The following is a 21,426-nucleotide window of genomic DNA, read 5'->3' as shown; positions in this document are numbered from 1 at the left end:
CGACCTGAGTGGAAGGCAGATGATTAATCAACTGAGCCACCCAGGCACCCCTCTGTCGGGCCATTTTCATTTGGCATTTTATTAGAGGTTCTAGCCCAGGAAAATTAGGCAAAAAAAAAGAAAAGAATGTAGTAACTCAGTGGATTTGAATTGACATTTTTCCAGAGATCTATAAATGGCCAATAAGCAGATGAAAAGATGCTGAACATCATTGGTTATTAGAGAAATATAAAACTACAGTGGGATGCTACTGCACATCTACTAGGATGGCTGTGATAAAAAAGACAATAGCAAGAATTGGCAAAGATATGGAGAAATTGGAACTCTCCCTTACATGTTGCTGGTGGTAATGTAAAATGGTACAGTTACTTTGGAAACCAGTTTGGCAGTTCCTCAAAAAGTGAAACAGAGTTAACCACAAGACCCAGTAATTCTACCCTTAGCTGTATACCAAGAGAATTAAACATATATATATTTACATAAACACTTGGATGTAAATGTTCATTAGCATCATTAATAGCATTATTCTTAATAGTCAAAAAGTGTAAAAACCCAAAATGTAGCATGTCCATAGTGTGGAATGTTTTCGAGTCTTTAAAAGGAATGAAGTACTGGTACGTGCTATAGCATGGATGAACTTTGAAGGCATTATACTAAATGAAAGAGAAACAAACACAAAAGTCCACATATTCTGTGATTCTTGTTTAAATGTCCAGAATAGGGAAATCAAGAAGCAGAAAGTAGATTTTTAGTTGCCCGGAGCTGGAGGGAGGGGAGAATGGATAGGCATGGAGTTTTTTGGGGGGTGATGGAAATGTTCTAATATAAGTGGTAGGGATGGCTGCACAACTGTAGATATATTAAAACTGTAGAATTGTATACTTTAAAAAAGTGAATTTTATGGTGTGCAAAGTATATACATTTTTTCAAATTTTTATTTATTTACTTATTTCAGATTTTATTTATTTGACAGAGACAGCGAGAGAGGGAACACAAGCAGGGGGAGTGGGAGAGAGAGAAGCACGCTTCCCGCCAAGCAGGGAGCCTGATGTGGAACTCGATCCCAGGACCCTGGGACCATGACCTGAGCCGAAGGCAGATGCTTAATGACTGAGCCACCCAGGCATCCCTATAAATTTTTTTCTTTTATTTATTTTAGAGAGAGGGAGCGCATAGGTGGGAGGGGCAGAGGGAGTGGGAGAGAGAATCTCAAGCAGACTGCACTGAGCGGAGAGCCTGATGCAGGGCTCCATCTCAGGACCCTGAGATCATGACCTGAGCCAAAACCATGGAAGTTTAACTGACTGTACCACTCAGGTGCCCCAGAGTACATACATTTTTTTAAAAGTACAGTTATTCGGCATCCAGCCCAGAGACAGAAACCATATAGTAATTTGAACAGTGAAAATTTAATGTACGGAATTATTAATTATAACATGATTAAAGGAAAAGAATTGTAAAAAGTAAAGTAGTAAAGAGTAAAGAGAACTTTAATGAATACAGGAAGAGCACATTTCCAACCCCAGGGCTGAGTTAGAGTTCCCCAAGAAGAGGCTGCCCTCTTCCTGTGCCTGACAGCCCAGGCCTTGTTGGAGACTGCAGTTGTTGCTCAGTGCATAGTGAAGTTGGTTTCTCAAAACCAGACTTACTGGAAATTCTCCCTGTGGAGTGCTGGTGGAGGCCAGCTACAGGAAGGTGCTGTAACTTGGAACTTGCTGCACCTGAGGGGAATTAGGGAAAGCTACTCATGGGGAGATGCCTTGCAGGTGGCACCATGCTGGGAAGCTGCTGAACAAGAGTGCTGGGGTCAGTGTTGGTTTTGTGCACTGAAGGAGTTGGGTGCTTAAGCTGCTCCCTGCCAGGAGCAAGATGCTAGAGAAGCAGGTACTGCAGGAGCCTGGCTGGAGTGGTATACTGGAACCTGGAATGAAAAACCTTTTCTCCTCTAGTGTATCTCCAGTTCCCTGCACTGACAAAGCTCAACCTCACGCTAGGTGGCCACAGACCAGTATTTAAAGGGCCCAGCTCCATTTGCAGAGCCCCCTAATGCGTAGATTTGGAGATGGGAGGTAATTGATAACCAGCTCAAGAACCTCTGACATACCCACCCTATGCCAATTTGGGATATATTCTGTTTTGCTGGGTTTAAAGAGAGTACCAGATATTCATCTCAAAAATAAAATTTTCAAGTACCTATCCTTGTGATACTTTTAGAGAACTTTGTTTTAAATTATTACATTATTACAAAAAGCAATGGTCATTCATGTATCATATGATCTCACTGATATGAGGAATTCTTAATCTCAGGAAACAAATTGAGGGTTGCTGGAGTGGTGGGGCATGGGAGGGATGGGTTGGCTGGGTGATGGACATTGGGGAGGGTATGTGCTTTGGTGAGTGCTGTGAATTGTGTAAGACTGATGAATCACAGACCTGTATCTCTGAAACAAATAATACATTATATGTTTAAAAAAAAGAAAGAAGATAGTAGGAAGGGAAAAATGAAGGGGGGGAATCATGAGAGACTATGGACTCTGAGAAACAAACAGGGTTCTGGAGGGGAGGAGTTGGGGGGATGGGTTAGCCTGGTGATGAGTATTAAAGAGGGCACATATTGAATGGAGCACTGGGTGTTACACGCAAACAATGAATTATGGAACACTACATCAAAAACTAATGATGTAATGTATAGTGATTAACATAAAAAAAGCAATGGTCATTAAAAAACATTGAACAGCATAGAAATGTTTAAAATGTAATAATTTCCATCTTATTCCTCAGTCCTTTAATATCTGTATCATTTATGTCTCCTAAAGAAAAGATTATCGTTAACAATTGGTGTATATATTTTTTTCCTAAGTACGTATATAAGAATATATGTGGGCGGCGTATATATACGTATGTATGTTTTTCTCTTAGCGATAGAGATTTCATAAATACTCTTTTAGGTTTTTGTTCGGATATAATCCTTACTTATTTGCCAAGCACTTGTGTAAGCTGGGTAAGTCACATAACCATTCTATTTGAGTTTTTAAACTTTTGAAATGAAAGGACTTTTCCTTGAAGGGAAATTTAAGATCTGCAGTGGATATGGTTTGATAATAGTAGTAAGGGAGGGAGAACCAGTTTGGTAACCAGTAATCAGTTTTTAGTATAGGCTAGATGTTCGTATTTTTCCATGTGTTTTGCAATTTAAATGTTTCTTATTGTGTTAAAAATTTACAAATGTTTATATGTATTGCTGGTTTATACATACTATTTAAATTTCAGGGATGCCTGGGTGGCTCATTCGGTTAAGCATCTGCCTTCGGCTCAAGTCATGATCCCAGGGTTCTGGGATCGAGTCCTGCATCCGGCTCCTTGCTCAGCAGGGAGCCTGCTTCTCCCTCTGCCTGCAGCTCTCCCTGCTTGTGTGCCCTCTCTCTCTCTCTGACAAATAAATAAAATCTTAAAAAAATAATAAATTTCAATGAAATTTGAATTACAGAATTTTTTTTGTTTTTTCTTTAGAAAAATCCTGCAAAAATGTCTCTGTACCCATCTCTTGAAGACCTGAAGGTAGACAAAGTTATTCAGGTATGTTCAAGTTGTTTATGTACTTTTCTTTAATATATACAGTGTCATAGATTCTACTTGTAGGTGAAGTGAAACAACTTAAATAGCAGATGTACTCATTTTTACACTTAAACATTTTTCAGTTTATTGATTGCAGACTAAAAAGTTACAGAAAAGCTACCAATTCTTTTTCATTTCACTGTGAGATAATGGACATAGGATATTATTTCTTTAAAACTGTACTTAAACTCTTTCAAGATAGCTTGATGATTTTAAGACTAAAATTTAAATTAAATACCATATACTTAAGTTGGTAAGATGCACTTCGACTCTCTAGATGGTGATAGTTTTGTTTAAAATCAGTACGTTCTTTGGATCTTCAGATAGACTGATCTTTAGAAATAGTTCTTTGTCTTTACTTTAAAGTTAAAAATTACAGAAATGGTGAATGCTATTTAAAGTAGTGTAAGAGCACAATGAAAGAGAAGTCATTTATTTCCTTTTAGATATAAGTGGCAGAGATTTCATGTACTGATCCTCTAAATGTCTAAATGTTAGATATTATAGTATTTCTAATTTTATGAAGTCAAAAACTTTTTGTAGTCCTTCAAGTAAGTATTAGCTTTGAAGATAGATGCCTCTGCTTAAGAAAGTTTGGGGATAGGGGTTAAATCTTGCTGTTTTGTAAGTTTTTATTCTGTTTGGCTGGGGATAATTTGTAGTACTTCAAAGCTTCTTACCCTGAGAATCCTTTTACTTGGGGTCTTGACCCCAGTTTACTCTAATATTTACTTCTTAATAATTATTTAATGGGCAGAAAAATTTATTACAAACTTGTGATAAGTCTTAAGCAACATCTAGTATAAAAGTGTCTTTTAGGCAAAATGTTGGCCTTTCTAGGGTGAAAACCCCTAACAGTAATAGTGGCATTTTTATGGCTGGAATTGTTACCTGTAGCAGTGATTGGGTAAATATGGTGGGAGATCATGAACACATATTTTCCATCATAAATCCACTGAGGATATTAAAATGTGGTTTGTAAAATTTCTGAAATCTGTTCAGCTGCTAAATAGAGGCTTTGATGATGATTCAGTGTTAAGAGGTTTGTTTAGTTACCTTAAATGCTCTATTTCTTTGTTCGGTATTTTGTCAGTATTTATCTCATGGGGTTTTTATTTCTGCAAAGTTCATCTGAGCAAGCATACTTTGTTTTTAAAAAGCGTTTATCTGTAATATGTAGCCTTCAATAAAACAGGCCATTAATATGACATCAGAGCAGTAAATGATAAGGATTTTGCAGATGGATGTGAAAGAATGACTAATCTCTTTTCATTCTTTTTTGTTAGTTTTTATAGAATTGAACTGTTAAGCATCTGCCTTCGGCTCAGGTCATGATCTCAGGGTCCTGGGATTGAGCCCCATATCAGGCTCCCTGTTGAGCAAGGAGTCTGCTTCTCACTCTCCCTCTGCCCCTCCCCCCACTCGTGCTCGCTCGCGCGTGCGCTCTCTCCCTCTCTCTCAAGTAAATAAAATCTTTAAAAAAAAAGCATTGAACTCTAACCGTGGTTGACTTTGAGCAGAGGTTTTTGGTTTTGAAACAGAAAAAGGAAAGTTGATATTGACAGATGTTTGATTGGAAAATGGGTCTACAACCACATCACACTGACCTCTTTAAGGAGAAGCAAATTATATGGGTATTTCCATTAGAAGACCTTTTATGTTCTGAGCAGGAAGTTAGCTGCCTAGACATGTAACCATGAGTAAGGAGGAGGAAACATGAGTTTTTATTCTTTCTGTATTTGAAAATATTCCTGCCTTAGCCACTATAGTCTTGGGCTGGTTATTCTTGTTGTTGTTTCCTTTTCTCTGATAGAGGTACTTAGGTTTATTTTTGTTCTTGAGATGTCCCTGCATAGGTAGCATTTATTTTCTAATCATCTGACCTTGTTACACCACAGTAAAACTAAATTGCAGCAGTGAACTGGCAGTTGATATTTTGTAAACTATTTTACAAAACCCATTAGACTGTTGCTTTTAGCATCATAAAATCCCTGAATCTCTGTCCATTATGAATCCTTAACAGGAGTCTGTTGTTACACCTATATAAAGTAAGCTTTTAAGAAATAGTGATGTAACAGAGACCCAATGCTTACCACTCCTAAGACAGTGAACATGGCTCCACACTCATGCTCTAGCGGTAACTGTGGTGCTCCTTGGGGGACCTCATTCCCCCCCCTTTTTTTAATAGTTTGAGATTTCACATAAGTCTGAAATAATTTGCCTCATTTAATGACATACAGTCTTTAAGCCCTTGATGTACCATCTTTCTTCTGTTTTATTTTTACTACAGATTACATAATAAATACATAACTATTAGATCTCTCTATATAATGTATTCCTTGGATAAGAATAAAAGCAATGAGTAAAAGAACAGAAAATAATAACCAATGTAAAAAGGAACAATTTTATTTTATTATTATTTTTTATTTTAGAGAGGAGAGTGACCAGGGGAGAGGGAGAGAGAATCTTAAGCAGACTACACACTGAGCGCAGAGCCCGACTTGGGGCTCCATCTCATGACCCTGAGGTCATGCACAGCCTGAGATGAAACCAAGTCAGGCACTTAACCGACTGCGTCACCCAGGTGTCCCAGTACATTCTATTTTTAAAGCAGTTTTAGATTCACAGCAAAATTGAATGGAAGGTACAAATTCCATCTTAATTGCCCCTCCCCCAACACATACACGTAGCACATCCTCCCCCAGTATTAATATTCTCACCTAAGTGGTACATTTGTTACAACTGATGAACATACTGTGACTTGTTATTACCACTCAAAGTCCATAGTTTACATTAGGGTTCACACTTGGTGTTGTTTTGACAAATGTGTAATGACATATAGGCACCATTGTAGTATTGTATAGAATCTATAATCATATAGAAGTCTGTATTACAGAACACTGCCCTAAAAATTCTTGTCTATTCTTCCCTCCTTCCCCACTCATCTCTGGCAACTGCTGATCTTTTTACTGTCTCTGTAGTTTGCCTTTTCCAAAATGTCAGACAGTTGGAATCCTACTGTATCCAGGCTTTTCAGATTGGTTTGTTTCACTTAATAAAAATACGCATTGAAGTTTCCTCCATGTCTTTTCGTGGCTTGGAAGTTCATTTCCTTTGAGTGAACAGTGTTGTTGTTTTTTTTTTTCCTTAGAGATTATCCAAGAAGTAATCCACTGGCTCCTAGCTCCTTTTAGCTGATAGCTGGTGAAAGAACTTTGAAAATTCAATATACTTTGAGTTTGTGGACTGTTATTTAAAATTATAGAGATTTTCATTGCATTTTATTTCAGTTTAGAATGTGACAAATTGTAAAACAATAAATACTAAAGTACAAGCATATCAGAACATTTACAATCCAAATGAGTGAAGTAGGCTCCAGTGCTTTTAGAGGCTATACTTATTTAAATTAAGCATCCATCACTCCAAGCATCTTTGGGACTACTCTTGTCATTCATTTCAGGGCCAGGTTAAGGTATAGGTATAAACTTTATTATGTAATCCACATATTTCCAGTTAAATAAAAAGTGATATTAGAGATTGGCCATACAACCAATCTTGTCTCTAAATGATACATGGCTGTTTTAGAAAGTCAGATCTATCTGTATAAGAAAAAGGATTTCGTCTTGGAATACTTAATGTGTCATGGGCTATGAAGGCAGCCTGAGAAGAGTTCCTGGCACACTTGAACATGAGTAGCATTTTGATAAAGAGATACATTGCAAAACGATTTTGACAAGTTTGTTTAAAAGTTACTAATACATTATTTTAATCATCTTTTATGGCAGTGATATTTTGTAGTTTTTTTTTGTAATTAATATAGTGTTATCACCTTCTTATAGTTGCTAAAATGAAGATTATTTCAGTAGGATATGCCAGAATGGCAAAATATTAGCAACTTAGTATTTAAATTTTTAGGGTTTTTTTGATATGTGACTTGTATGAATATGGTGAGCTTTTTCCTTATGCAAATAAAATATCATTAGGCTAGTTAGTAAAAAAAAAGAAAGAATGAAAATGTAAAATGTGTAGCCATGCATTTTATAATGCATTTTGAAAATACTGATTTATTAATTTGCAACAGCACTGTGAAATATTGGCCATATGGTAGTCAAATTTTATATCCATAGTGTTAAAATATTTAGAATATGAAATGTGTTTTAGATTTGGAGATTTTCTTTGAAAAACATGTTGAAGTGTTTAAAATTAAACTATTTAAATTTTTTTAAAAAGATTTTATTTCTTTTAGAGAAAGAACGAGTGCAAGCAATGGGGGAAGAAGCAGAGGAAGAGGGAGAAAGAGAACCTCAAGCAGACTCTGCCCTGAGCCTGGAGCAGATGCAGGGCTTGATCTCAGACCCTGAGATATGACCTGAGCTGAAATCAGGAGTCAGATGCTCAACCAACTGAGCCACCCAGGCACCCCAAAATTAAACTTTATTGAATAAGATTTCAGTGTTTTAGTTCCTTTTTGGAAGTACTAAATTTAACTTGTAAATTATATAAGAATTTTAAGTAAGGGTATATATAGCATTGTTAGAATTTTCTTCTTTTCTTTTTCAGGCTCAAACTGCCTTTTCTGCAAACCCTGCCAACCCAGCAATTTTGTCTGAAGCTTCTGCCCCCATCTCTCAAGATGGAAGTAGGTTTATACTTCGGGTTCATTCTTCTTGAACTGAAATATGTTTAAGTCTTCTTTTACTGAAATAGGGAATCCAAGATTTTTTTAATCTGCAGTGTAAAATATGTTGTTAAAGTTCTAGTCATAGTAAGAAAAAATGTTTACTTCAAAAAAAACCCTTTAATCAAGAAAGTGAACTATGAATATGAAGATAGGTTTTATAACTTAGTCAAAATTAAGTGAATTAAGTTAAATCTCAGCCCTCATAAATCCCTAACTTATGACTGATTGATTTATGAAGAAAATGTGTATGTGAACTGTGCCGCATGCTACTGCTCTTGAACTTCTGAACTATCCTCCATCTTTGTGGGGTGAGGGTGGGGTTTAAAATTTCCAACCACCTCCTTTTGGGGGAACTTCCCAAATTCTGAAATCTTTTTTAGGTCTCCATATACTTCTCTTTGGTTCCTTTTCCTTCTAAGTTTATAGGGCTTTAGGACAGTGCCCCTAAATAATATAACTTAAGATAAAAAGAGTATTAAGTAGGTTTTTGTAGCCAGACATAACTATTGGTAACATTCTTTTAGAAAATTCATTTGAAGTCACAAATCATATAAAAAAGAACATTTGGAAATAGTACCTAACTCTGCTACTAAGTTAAGTACTGTTAATATTTAAATATATTGTTTCTAAGATTTCATTGGAAGGTGGTTTAACTTTTTTTTTAAATGGTAAGATACTAAATACACTTTTATAAGCTTCGATTTTTTTTTTATTGTAGTTCAGAAGAATCATTTCATAGCAGTGTTTATTAAATGAGTTGTAAAGTAGCTGGTTTGACAATAAACATTTTAGTCAGTTCTGAGGTGGAGAATCAATGGTATGCTTATGAAATTCCTAATCAAATAGGTTTATTTTAAGAAAAAAGAAAGGCAAGATAGTTTATTTGGAAAAATTATTTCTAGACTGTTTAAACTTTTTCTATATTTCCCATTTCTAATTATCATTATAGAGATAAGGAGATGATTTTCCAAATTGCTAATTTAGATTCATTCTAGATTTTATAAAATACACCTAATTTTTTTAACACAAGTAGAAGCCCATAATAACAGCAGTTTTCATTTTAAATATTCTAATTTTTTTTATTCATTCATTCATGTTAGATCTCTATCCTAAATTGTATCCGGAGCTCTCCCAGTACATGGGCCTGAGTTTAAATGAAGAAGAAATCCGTGCAAATATGGCCTTGGTCCCTGGAGCATCAGTTCAGGGGGTACGTATACTGTACTTAATTTTGAATTGAATAAAATCATATTTTAGACATAGACAAAAGCTCTCCTCTTCATGGCCAACTCACAGATTTATAACTTTAGCGTTGACCTCTCTTCTCTAATTTTAGACTGACTTCTGGATATCACTTCTTAAATGATCTAGCCTTTTACTGCTTGTCTAATTTATTAGGAGTTAAAGATCCAGATGCCTTTGACTAGTTCATTCTCCTTAGTCTTCTGTATTTAGTCATTACTAAGACCCAGTGATTCTGTCCTCCCCATGTTTCTTGTATTCACTTTATCCATTCCAGTCCTACTATAACCCTTTTCAGGGTTTCTGTACTTCCAGCCTAGATTATCACAGTCATCTCTTAAATTTTCTCTAGTAACTTCTTGTATCAAACAGTACTAAGCTGCTGCTAGGTTAATCTTTCTGAAGTACAGGTCTCTCATTTCTTTTGGTCATAATCTTTTAACATTCGGAAGTCTAAAGCTTCCTATAAAAGACCCCAAATTCTAGGCTTTCAAATATAATGTGTCTCGTAGCCTCTTATTAAGGTCCTTGCTGCAAGGCCATAGCACTTTATAGTACTTATAATTACGGTTAAATTATGAAGGACAGGGTCGATAGCTATCTTGTTGCCATAACCCCAGTGCTTAATACAGTACCTGGCATTTATTTATCAAATATTTATTGAAAACAGGGCCCATTTGGTTAGACTGCTATGTCAACAGAAAGAAGGAATTAGGCAGAAAGGTTGAAGAATTGAAAAACGCAGGCATGGAACAGATGTAATTGCAGAAGGTTGCTGCTCCTTCTAGGACTGGAGTGACACAGGAAGAGTTGGAGTTTTCAGAACCTAGAAGCTTGGGGGAAGGGCCCCTTGGAACTGGGCCTCAACACACCTTGGAGGAGCAGACACTGCTGTCAGTACTAACACGTCTGAGAGGTTGCAAGCAAGGCTGATTCTGGGAGGGTGGCAGTAAAAGCTGGAGAATGGAATCAACTGCTTCCACCAGGGTTAAGGGCGAGGCCCAGGCAGAGCTGATAGCTGGAAACAAAGAGGAAGGAATAAGGCGTTTGTCCTCCTCCGGCCTTCCAGCCTCCTGTGGTGGATGCTAACCAGAAATCTGCTGACAGAGGAATATGTAATTTGCACAGTTCAAGCTCCATCATCGCCACGTATAGTCTAGGTGGGTTTGGAGCTGACAAACAGTAGCTTAATACCCATTAATGCCTACTCCTTTGAAAACTCTTGTATATCCACACAGTTTTTAACTTCGAATGACAGCAATAAGTGCATAGTTTCCCTTTAAAAGATGCAGTTCTTGGTAAAATTGAGGTTCAGCCCACTTTCTGTTAAGGGGGACTCTATGGTAAGCACTTTTAAGATTTGCTGGCCACACATGGTTTCTGTTGCGTATTATTCTTGTTTTTTTTGGTTTGCTAACCTTTTAGAAATACAAAAGTAATTTTTAATCCAGGGGTGTACAAAACCAAGCAAATTACCTCTGATATAATGAGGTACTCCTACCCTTACCCCAAGATGGGGCAGTGCCAGTTATCATAGCCATCTCTGGGTAGCGGCCTGTGGTATCAGTTACTGTGCAATATTAATTACCCCTTAGTATTCACATTCTCAGCTGAATTTTTTTTAAAGATTTTATTTATTTGAGAGAGAGAAAGAATGAGAGAGAGCACGAGAGGGAAGAGGGTCAGAGGGAGAAGCAGACTCCCTGCTGAGCAGGGAGCCCGATGTGGGAGTCGATCCCGGGACTCCAGGATCATGACCTGAGCCAAAGGCAGTCACTTAACCAACTGAGCCACCCAGGCGCCCTCAGCTGAATATTTTTGATGTAAAGACAAAAGTATAAAGTTCATTGCTATAAAAAATTCATGTTGGGGCGCCTGGGTGGCTCAGTCGTTAAGGGTCTGCCTTTGGCTCTGGTCAAAATCCCAGGGTCCTGGGATGGAGCTCCTCATCGGGCTTGCTGCTCTGTGGGAAGCCTGCTTCTCCCTCCCCCACTCCTCCTGTTTGTGTTCCCTCTCTCGTTGTGTCTCTGTCAGATAAATAAAATCTTTAAAAAAAAAAAATCACGTATTTAAGGTATGGAGGAACAAAAGGATTGTTATATTTACGGAAAATTTACAGGTAAATCAAAGAAGGTAGTCATGGCTACTGCGATTCTTATTTTGGTGACTGATCATGAAGCTGTAGTTAGTATTATGACTCCCTTTGTCTACTACACATTCTATACCCCGTTTGCCCTTGAGTTGGTCTTTTCTTAATATCTACTGGAGTGACCTAAACCATTTTGAAGTGTCAGAATCTCCTTAAGAATCTTGCTTTTTCTTTCATTTTTATTTTGTTGCTGGAGATTTTTATTAACTATTTCCATCTAGTGAATTTTCATTTTGCATACCGTATTTTTCTTCGTTAGATGTTCCATCTGGCTTTAAGTCCTTGAGCATACTGAGCAAATTTATAGTAGCTATTTTAAAATCCCAGTTTGCTAATATTCTGATCTATTATTTCTGAATATCTATTAACTGATTTTTCTCCTGATTATAGATTACGTTTTCCTGCTTGTTCACATCCCACCTATTTTTTTTTTTTTTAAATCAGAACAAGACATTGTGAATTTTACATTTTTAGGTGCTGGATTATGTCTGTCTTCTTTAAAAAGTGTCAGCCCTTGTTCTGGCAGGCAATTAAGTTACATATGCATCAGCTTGGTCCTTCCGAGGCTTGATTTTACACGTTGTTAGGGTAGGTCTGAAGCAGCCTTTATTGTAGGGTTATCGTAGCCCCATTACTCATGATGTATGTCCCCTCGGGTTCTCTGCTGAAGGCCCTGGGTGAGCACACCACTTTTGCTGGTAGGACCTGGGATGTCTCCCAACCCTGTGTGATCTGCAGGAAGGCTCAGCTTACAGCTTCCTTCATGTACTTTGCCTGGCCTCTGGAGCTTTACCTCACAGATACTGAGATTAGTATTTAGCAAACGGTTCAAGGAGACCTGTATATAGATTTCTGGAGCTTTTTCTCTGTGTAGCTCCGTCCTCTTTGTGACTCAGCCCTGAAAATTCTTGCTGTTTTACTAGCTGCTTCAGCCTTCCTGATTTTTGTCTCCTTAACTTACAAGAGCACAGTGCTTTGCTTGGGATTTGTACTTCTGCGTAGTAGATAGTAGTCTGGGTAGAAAGCCAGGTGACGAAGGAGCTCACCTCACATTGTTTCCTTTCTGTCAGGGATTGCCGCCCTACATTGCCTAATGCCCAGTGTTCAAAAATTGTTGCCTCCTATTTTTCCTAATTTTTAGTTATTTATGGCAGGAGGGTAAGCCTGGCTCCATTTGACTACAAGCAGAAGTCTTTTTGTTTGTTTGTTTTTTTATTAATTTTACTATTGGACATGGAGGACCTAAAAGGCACCTCAGAGGACCTCTTGGATTCCAAACATAGTCTAGACGCCATTATCTAGCAGCAACCCAATTTCTTCTCGGTAACTAGGATTAATCACACTAGCCACTTCTGTAATCTCTTCTTGCTTTTGTTTCAGCGGCATATGAAGTCCGAAACTGCAGTCAGGTGGTGATCTGATTCAGGGGAACATTGTTGTGTTCCCCAGTGGAGGCATTCCTCCCTCCTAAATAAGACCTTCACACCGTTGAGCTCAAGATGTGGGAACAGGATACAAAAGTTCTGTGTGTGTTTAGATATAACAGTGAGAGGAACCATTCCCATGGCCACACCTTGGTTTCCAGACCTTTTATTTGGGCCTTGGAAGAAACCGCATCATGTATTTCGTTGCTCATTCAAAGCATATATTGTATCCTTTAAGGTAGAACACCTTTCAGTGTGTTGTCTCTCACTGGCATCTTAAATGAGTAGAGATGAGAATCAGTAGCTTAAGAACCCACACATTCCAGGCACTGTGCCAGGTGCAGTAGATACAATAGTGAACCACAGCAATGCCCCCTTCCCCATGACACAGACTAGTGAAGCTCACATTGTAGACAAATAAACCAGTGCTTATGACATGAGCCAAATGGAAGAAGAGTAAGTGAATAAAGTGCTAGGGCTGTATTTTGATAGAGTGGGCATATATATTCTGAGGGGTTGACATATGAGTAGAGAACTAAGTGAAATGAGGGTAAGGCATGTGAATACCCAGTGGGAGAACAGTCCGTACAGTATAGACAGAACTTGAAGGTTTTCAGGCAGAAATGAACTTAGTGGACTTGAGAGACAAGACTTGTGTGATGAGCAGAGGAAGCAAGGCAGGACAGGGCAGCAGATGGCTTTGGATGGAGGGGTGGTAGGGACCAGGTGCTCTGTGGCCTTGTAAACCATGGTGTAAGGGCTTGGGATCAGAGTTGTGGGAGTGGTCTAATAGGATTTCTTTTCCCTTTTTTTTTTTTTTTAAAGATTTCTGTGCTTGCTCTGTAGAGAATCAGGAAGGTGATCTAGAAGGTTATTATAGTAGCCCTTGCCAGAAATGGTTGCTTACTTACAATGGGGGAAGGGGACAGTGGTCAATGTGGTGTTGGTCATAATAAGTAAGAACACCTAGTAAGTCAAGTACTTAAAAATATTGCTGGAAAAAATATTTTCCAAAAGTAAAACTCACTCCAAAGCGCCCTCAACCCTTTGTTCTGTATTCCAGCTAAACTAAGTAATTTATTTGCTTAAGTTTTTTGTTTTATCCCATTACCTGATTTTCCTGTGTCTCTTATAGCTGTAGTCATTTCTCTTTTGAACCTTTGTAATCTCACAAGTAATATTTTCTGGCACTGCATTCTGATTTCTAGTGTAATTGTGTGTGTACATTACTCTTGTTAGACTATCAGCTTTAGAATATGCTATCATAATTACCATGAATTCTGAACAAAAAATTGGCCATCTGTGGTGATTTTGTAGTTGAGATTCCTCTTTCCCTATTGTTGCTGCTCTGAGTTCTTAGCAGCATCACAGTTGTTAGGTAGGTCAGAGGGTTTTTTTGACAGATTGCAAAGAAGCAGCCTTTGAGTAACCTCACTGTCTTTGGTTGAGAAAAGGGTTCACTTAAAATAAGAAACCAGTTTTGGTGAAGAAAACTTGAGAAAATAGAAAAACTAGGAACACGGTACCTGCCAAGCTTCCCTTGTATAGCTGTTCTTGGTCAGTCTGGTTTGTGCATATACAGTTGGTTAATGCATAAATGTTCATTATAGAGAACAAGAAATATATTATCCTGTCTTGTGTGTGTGCCAGCTCTCATGTAAACATGCAGTTTTAATTCTCACAGTGGCACTGTGAGGTAAGAAGGTGCCCCCTCTTATAGAAACGCTGAAAGGGTCAGCAGATGGCTAATAAAGATCAGATCACATATAAAAGAACCCTCTGGAAAATGTGTGAGTTTCAGAAGTATGATATGACCTTTAAGCTTGAGGATAATACATTTGAGTGGAGACAAGCCAAAGTATACATGAAACAAATACCAGTGAATTCAGAAGGTAAGTCATTAACTCTATTGGAGATGATAAATTTCCTTAATAATTGGTAAATAAAAACTAGGGTCCTTTTGCATAAATCAAACTTTATCTAAGGAAACAGTATGCAAATTACTTTTTGGGAAACCACAACTGAGTATATTCAAGTTAATTATTATAATTTTTTTTTCATGGAGAATGTTTCTAAGTATTGACACATCGTGTGTGTTTTTATTAGCAGTTGGTAACAAGACCTTCCAGTATGAACTATATGGTGGCACCTGTAACTGGTAATGATGTTGGAATTCGTAGAGCAGAAATTAAGCAAGGGATTCGTGAAGTCATTTTGTGTAAGGATCAAGATGGAAAAATTGGGCTCAGGCTTAAATCAATAGATAATGTAAGTATTTTTAATTCTATTTCAGTTTGTCCAAATAGCTTGAGATATTAAGTGATCACTATTAGAATAATTTACAGTGTTTTAATTAATTATAAGATTGCATTTATAATCAAAATCATTTTAAATCTGCTAACTTAAGTTTTTCCACTTGGAGATGCCTTATTCTGAAGAGGCAGAGTTGGTACTTCATTACCTTAAGTGAATTTTTTTTTGAGTCTTCTTTCTGGAATAAAGTTCACTGGTCTTCATATATTATAACATAGTTTATACAAATAAAATTATGGCATTCAAATAGGGCATCATATGTGATGTTAAGAGACTGACCAGTGAGAATTGGTGGCCTTTGTGGTGTGTATTTTTAAATTAAATAATGATCATTTAACTTGTGAAGTGGGTTTGCAGGTTTATTATTTCCACCCTTCATTTTGAATTTAATAGGTCATTTTTTGAGTAAAAGTGATTTTCTAATTAGGGCAGCCATTCCTTTACCTTTATAATTACTGGAAATTAAACAGTGTTACTCTCTGAGGAGGTATTTAGGATTGTTAAAGACATGCTGAGTCTTTATCCCGATATGTGGTTTTAGGCATTACTTCTTGGATTCCTTATTATAAGTCTTAAGTCTTGTTAGTTCAGTGTGTCCAACTTGTTCACAAAGAAAATGATAATGAGTGTCCCACACTGTGGTAAATGGCTAGGTCTGATCTTGGCAGGAAGCCCCAACCCTGGCTGCCTACCCAGAGGGCTGAGGGCATCAGTGACTGTACACACATAAACTTATTCGGGACATATCAGCATGCTTCTTCCGGAAGCCCTGACTTCTCTGCTCTCCCTTCCTTTTGAATAGTACACGCTACCCATCTGCCAGGATTTCTTCTCTGCTCCTTCCTCTCTCAAAAGAGAAGACACTCTTCATAGGCCCCTATCTCCAATGCAGTTATCCCTGCAGTGGATTTCTCCATTTGGCCAAAACTCATTGCTCTGACCATTTTACAGGGTGCCATCTAGTTTCCAGTATTGCCCTAAAGTAAAACTGTAAGACACAGGACAGAAGTTATGTCTGACCCAGCCTAAGAGGATAGAAGGGGTCCAACTTTGTAGATGCTTTCATATATTTTTTTGATGCTTTCATATTTTATCAACTTTACTCTTCTTTTATACTTGTTCACATTTTCTCCAACATCTGAGATTGGGAGTTTATAGAAATAAAAATATCCATGTGGGTTTAGTTCTTTATCAACTGAACTTGAGTTTTCTGAATTTCATAGTGGACTCCTTCTAAGAACTGGAGTGGTATTAAATGTACCCACCTTTTTAGGATGTTAAATAAACCCTAATCTTACTTATCTATAATTTAGCAGATGGGTTAAGGAGTCCTTCAGCTGTAAGGAGAAGGTTTAGTGTAAGGACCTTACACTAAACTATCATTTTTAAAACTAAAATCATGAAATTTCTAACAGTCGACTCGCTTTCCCTGTTAACAAAAACCATGTGCCAGTACCTATTTTGTATTCTACCAGACTCATAGGAGCTTACATTTATTATGGAAACCCTACTTTATTTTCCTTAGACTTTTTATTCCAAGACGGAGGGGATGATTGAGGTTGGTCAGGTGGGTGGTGGGTCATGATTTGAGGTAGAAATTACTAGTGAGATCTCATTGCCTTGATAAAATTTTCAGTTTCCTTTTTGGGAGTAATGACATATATATTCATGTAGTTTCTCTGTCTCCCTCGCTCTTTTTTTTTTACTAGGGTAGATTCCTAACCTGAACAGTTGGTTCCTACTTTTCCAGCATTTTTAAATCATAACAGTGGTGAATGACCAAAGTTATTTTATTATTCTCTAGGGTATATTTGTTCAGCTGGTCCAGGCAAATTCTCCAGCCTCATTGGTTGGTCTGAGATTTGGGGACCAGGTACTCCAGATCAATGGGGAAAACTGTGCAGGCTGGAGCTCTGATAAAGCACACAAGGTGCTCAAACAGGCTTTTGGAGAGAAGATTACTATGACTGTTCGTGACAGGTAAGTTGACTGTCCAGTTCAGATGGAAATTTAAGACTAGTTTTCCATTTTCTTGGGCTTTTAAGAGTCTGTGGATAAAATACTGTGTTGCAGAAGATTATCACGTTATTGATCAGCCTTATACTCTGGCAATTTTGTGTGTTGCAGATTCTTCTTAGTTTTCTTTTTAATAGCATTCTGGTTTTGTATGCATCTTATTTCAAAGCTTATGAAATTTATCCTCTAAGATGTTACTTTCCTGTCTCTCTAGATTATAAAAAAATGAATGTTGGAAAAGTAAGCCGTATGGCATCTCTGGCCTTACTTCCCAGTTTGCTGCTTAGACATCCAGCATAGGATGGACACAGTGCCAGGGTCCAAGTGGAGCAGGAGTTCTAAAAACCAAATGTGGCCTTTTTGGGTGGTTATGACTCTATAGTTGTCAGGTGGGAAGACAGAATATTTTATTTAGCTGTCAGTTTATAACCTAAACATTTAGGCACATGAAATAAGGGCCTCTGTTTTTTCTTGCCCCTTAATAAGTGTTATGGGTGGATGAACCTGTATCACATTGTTACAGTTAGCTTTTGGATTTTTACTCTTCTCAGTTAAACTTAGTTTTATCTAACCTTGTTTCCAGTTTCTCACACATGGTAGGTATTTTTAGTAAACATTTCATAGATGAACACCAAATTTACTTTATATCTAAGGAAACTTTCAAAGAGTAACTAGGACCAATAGGAAGAATAAAAAATTTAATCCATTATGTTTACAGGCCCTTTGAACGGACAGTTACCATGCATAAGGATAGTACTGGACATGTTGGCTTTATCTTTAAAAATGGAAAGATAACATCCATAGTGAAAGATAGTTCTGCAGCCAGAAATGGTCTTCTCACAGAACATAACATCTGTGAAGTCAACGGGCAGAATGTCATTGGGCTGAAGGTAAGGAATAGAACTCATGTCTTGTGCTGCAGTTTTATTTTAGCAAATGTCTTTTCCATTTGTCTTGTTTTGGTTGTATTTTCACATTGACCTCCAAAATAAATAGAAACTCAGTGGGGAGATGGGTGATGTGGGATCTGGGCTCTGCTCTCAGGCCAAAGGAATTACTTGGGCTATTTGGAATTAACATTCCTATAGCAAAGGGCTTGAGTCTTTGATCTCAGCAGTCCCTTGAACTAGAATTCTGTGGAGACATGGGCATTGAAGATTTTGATGACATTCTGAATGAATGATTGCTCAGCTTTTTCAACTTAGGAATGGTAGGAAATGAGTAGTAGTTTCTCTTAGTACCTTGGTTTTTTCCTCTGCAGATTCCTAAATATGGCTATTTTAAGGTATAAAGGGTTTCATTAAGACCTGTTCATTTCATAAACTTGGTTAAGAATGTACCGTTAACTGAGGGTAGTACTGTATATGAGGAAAATTATTTCATCTTAAATAATGACAGGTTGATTTTTTGGCTAAAATATTTACTCAGCAATTTTGCTTCCATCTATAAAATTGTGATTCTATAGAATTAAACTTGGTAAGAGAAACTGGAAAAAATTACAAATATCAAGGGTCAGATTTTTAGAGGTCTTAGTGAAACGTAAGAGGACATACATATTTACCAAGAATAACATAGTTTCATATTTATGAAATAAAGCCTTAGTATTAATTTTCATTACCTGTTTTCAACAGGATTCTCAAATTGCAGACATACTGTCAACATCTGAGACTGCAGTTACTATTACAATCATGCCTGCTTTTATCTTTGAACATATTATTAAACGGTAAGTAGACAGTACTTCAACTTGATGCTTACGGCCCTCTGAGTTAAAGTACAGTGCTTATATTAAGTCCCAAATCTTTGGTTCTTTTACCTAAGGGATGACGTATTTATCTAGGAATCTGAAGTTACTTATTTAGAGGAATTGGTAGGTAAGGACAATCCCTCACAACTTCCCAAGTACTGAATCAAATTCACCATACACTTCCGAAATGTTGACATTTTCTAGTTGAAAAGAGGTATATGAGCAGAAGTGGGCAGGCTTTCATTTCAGCTTTCAGTAAAATTGACTGCAGTTGCACTCTGCCTACAAGCTCCTCTGCTTCTAAGAAATCTATTCTGATGGTTCATGATGGAGAATTCTTGCCTATGGGATGTTAGGAGTAATGGTTTTTGTTCTAAGAGCATCTGAGGAGGCAGGTAGAGGTGTGTAGGGGTGTGGGGTGTGGTGCTAGGATGGGCCTCAGGAAATGAGGATTGGACAGCTGAGTAGGGGGAGCAAGTGTTTTTACCTTCCCTAGAACTTTTAAAATCCTGGCTTCTATCATAGCTGTTTTTGCCAAGCCAACTTAGATCCTTCTTTCAGAATCTATCTTGCCTGTGGAAATAAGATTTAAGAGATTAAAAACATAATACCTTAATAAAATTTTTCAGTTTATGGGTAAAAAAAAAAGGGAACTGTTATAGTCAAGACTACTTGTTCTCGAGTTCTCGTAAACCGGTGATAGGTTCCCCCTTTCCATTTTCCTCCCAGTTCACAACAGTGTTGCCATTTTCCTTGTTTTTAGTCATCAGCTTTAATACACAAGGACTTAACTTGTATCTCTAGCCAAGGTACAGATGGCATTTCACACTGGGTATATTTGCAAATAACTAGATTCCCGAGACTCCTGAACTCATTTAAAAAAAAAAAAAAAAAAAGACCTTCCCTCTCCCCCCCAGGCCCACTTGATGCTAACAAGTGCTAAGTTTGAATGGGCGTTTTCTTGGATTAGCATAGCCCTTTTTGAAAAAAGAAACCCAAACCGCACTATTTAATAAAGTGACTCTCTTGTAGGATGGCACCAAGCATTATGAAAAGCCTGATGGATCACACCATTCCTGAGGTTTGAAAGTCATGGCACAATGGAAACTTCACCAAACTTCTCCAGTTTACTTCTTGGGCAACTTAACTTTATATTATGCACATGAAGCTTTCTAGGAGCCAGAGAGCATATGCTGCATGAAGACCTTTCTATCTTACATTATGGCTGGGAATCTTACTGTTTTGATTGGATATCTTGTTCACACTTCAAGATCATTGTAGCCTTATCCTGGTTTTACAGATGTGAAACTCTGGAGAGATTTACTGATTTTCATAGGGTAGTTTCTCTACTAGAAACCTGATGCTTTTACAAGCCATTATGATTAGAATGACTGATACAGGCTTAGCTCTGTGTTAGAACCAGTCACCTTTATCTTACATCAAGTACTGCTGTTCATATTACTTTAGTTCTGTGGTATAATTGGGTTTTTAATGTGTTACCATAGTACATGTAGAATGACTGCTTTTGATGGTTTGTGTGTGTGTGCGCGTGCGCGCCTATAAAACACGAATCACGTACACTGGTTTCATTCCACGTAAGCATTATACAGTGTATGTAGGTTGCAAGAGATTGTGTTGATCATCGTTTAATTTTAACTGCCTTTACTTAATATGCTTCAACTGTCGCCTTAACTGTTAAGCATCTAGAATAAAAGCCAAAATATAACTATTGCTGCCTTTCTAAAACCCAAAATGCAGTTCTATGTTAAACTGAAATGTACACTGGCCCAGAACAATTTAATGGTACATACTGAACTATAGCATAGCTGCTTAGTTGCATTTGAGATTTTCTAGTCAATTGTGTAATGGAAATTTCTTCTAAAAGTTACCGGAATTACTTTCTGAGAAATGAATCAGTATATGTTAAAGGTAAAAATTCTTATACTAAATAGGATAAACTTTTGACTCCCTTTATTCATTTGTAGATTAAGTGGAATAATACCTAATTTTGTCATTTACATTCTGTAATCTAGCTACTTTGGGATGGTCTTAGGATGTTTCCCAGGTAATTCCATTTCCTGACCCCTCCCTGCAAACAAAATGGCAGTGACACTTTATCCTGATTTTTTTTTCTTTTTGGTTTATGCCTATTCCATCTTAATTAAATATGTATAAATAAAGTGGACTTTTAGTCTGTTGCATCATTTGGAAACTGTCCGTGCCTTTCACCAAACTTGCTCAT

At 37.3% G+C, this 21,426-nt stretch overlaps 1 protein-coding gene across 2 annotated transcripts in view; it reads left to right on the top strand.

The window, feature by feature from the left end:
- The window catches only part of SDCBP (syndecan binding protein), a 35,591-nt gene extending 14,227 nt beyond the window's left edge, over positions 1–21,364 (top strand). The window contains exons 2-9 of one of the 2 annotated variants that reach the window (XM_028108880.2): positions 3,511–3,576; positions 8,176–8,254; positions 9,397–9,506; positions 15,221–15,379; positions 17,229–17,404; positions 18,159–18,330; positions 19,072–19,163; positions 20,217–21,364. In XM_028108880.2, the coding sequence (XP_027964681.1) occupies positions 3,526–3,576; positions 8,176–8,254; positions 9,397–9,506; positions 15,221–15,379; positions 17,229–17,404; positions 18,159–18,330; positions 19,072–19,163; positions 20,217–20,271 (894 nt within the window). In that variant the 5' untranslated portion in view covers positions 3,511–3,525 and the 3' untranslated portion in view covers positions 20,272–21,364. Of the gene's footprint in view, positions 1–3,510; positions 3,577–8,175; positions 8,255–9,396; positions 9,507–15,217; positions 15,380–17,228; positions 17,405–18,158; positions 18,331–19,071; positions 19,164–20,216 lie in introns of both variants that reach the window. The other variant, XM_028108870.2, reaches the window with a different exon arrangement.
- The last annotated feature ends 62 nt before the right edge of the window (positions 21,365–21,426 follow it).

Source organism: Eumetopias jubatus, unplaced genomic scaffold (genome assembly GCF_037043125.1).
Source record: "Eumetopias jubatus isolate StellerSeaLion01/CBP00866 unplaced genomic scaffold, mEumJub1_p1.0 scaffold_4, whole genome shotgun sequence".
NCBI lineage: Eukaryota > Metazoa > Chordata > Mammalia > Carnivora > Otariidae > Eumetopias > Eumetopias jubatus.
The sequence above is the reverse complement of the archived record's forward strand: the minus strand, read 5'-3'. Positions and strand labels throughout refer to the sequence as shown.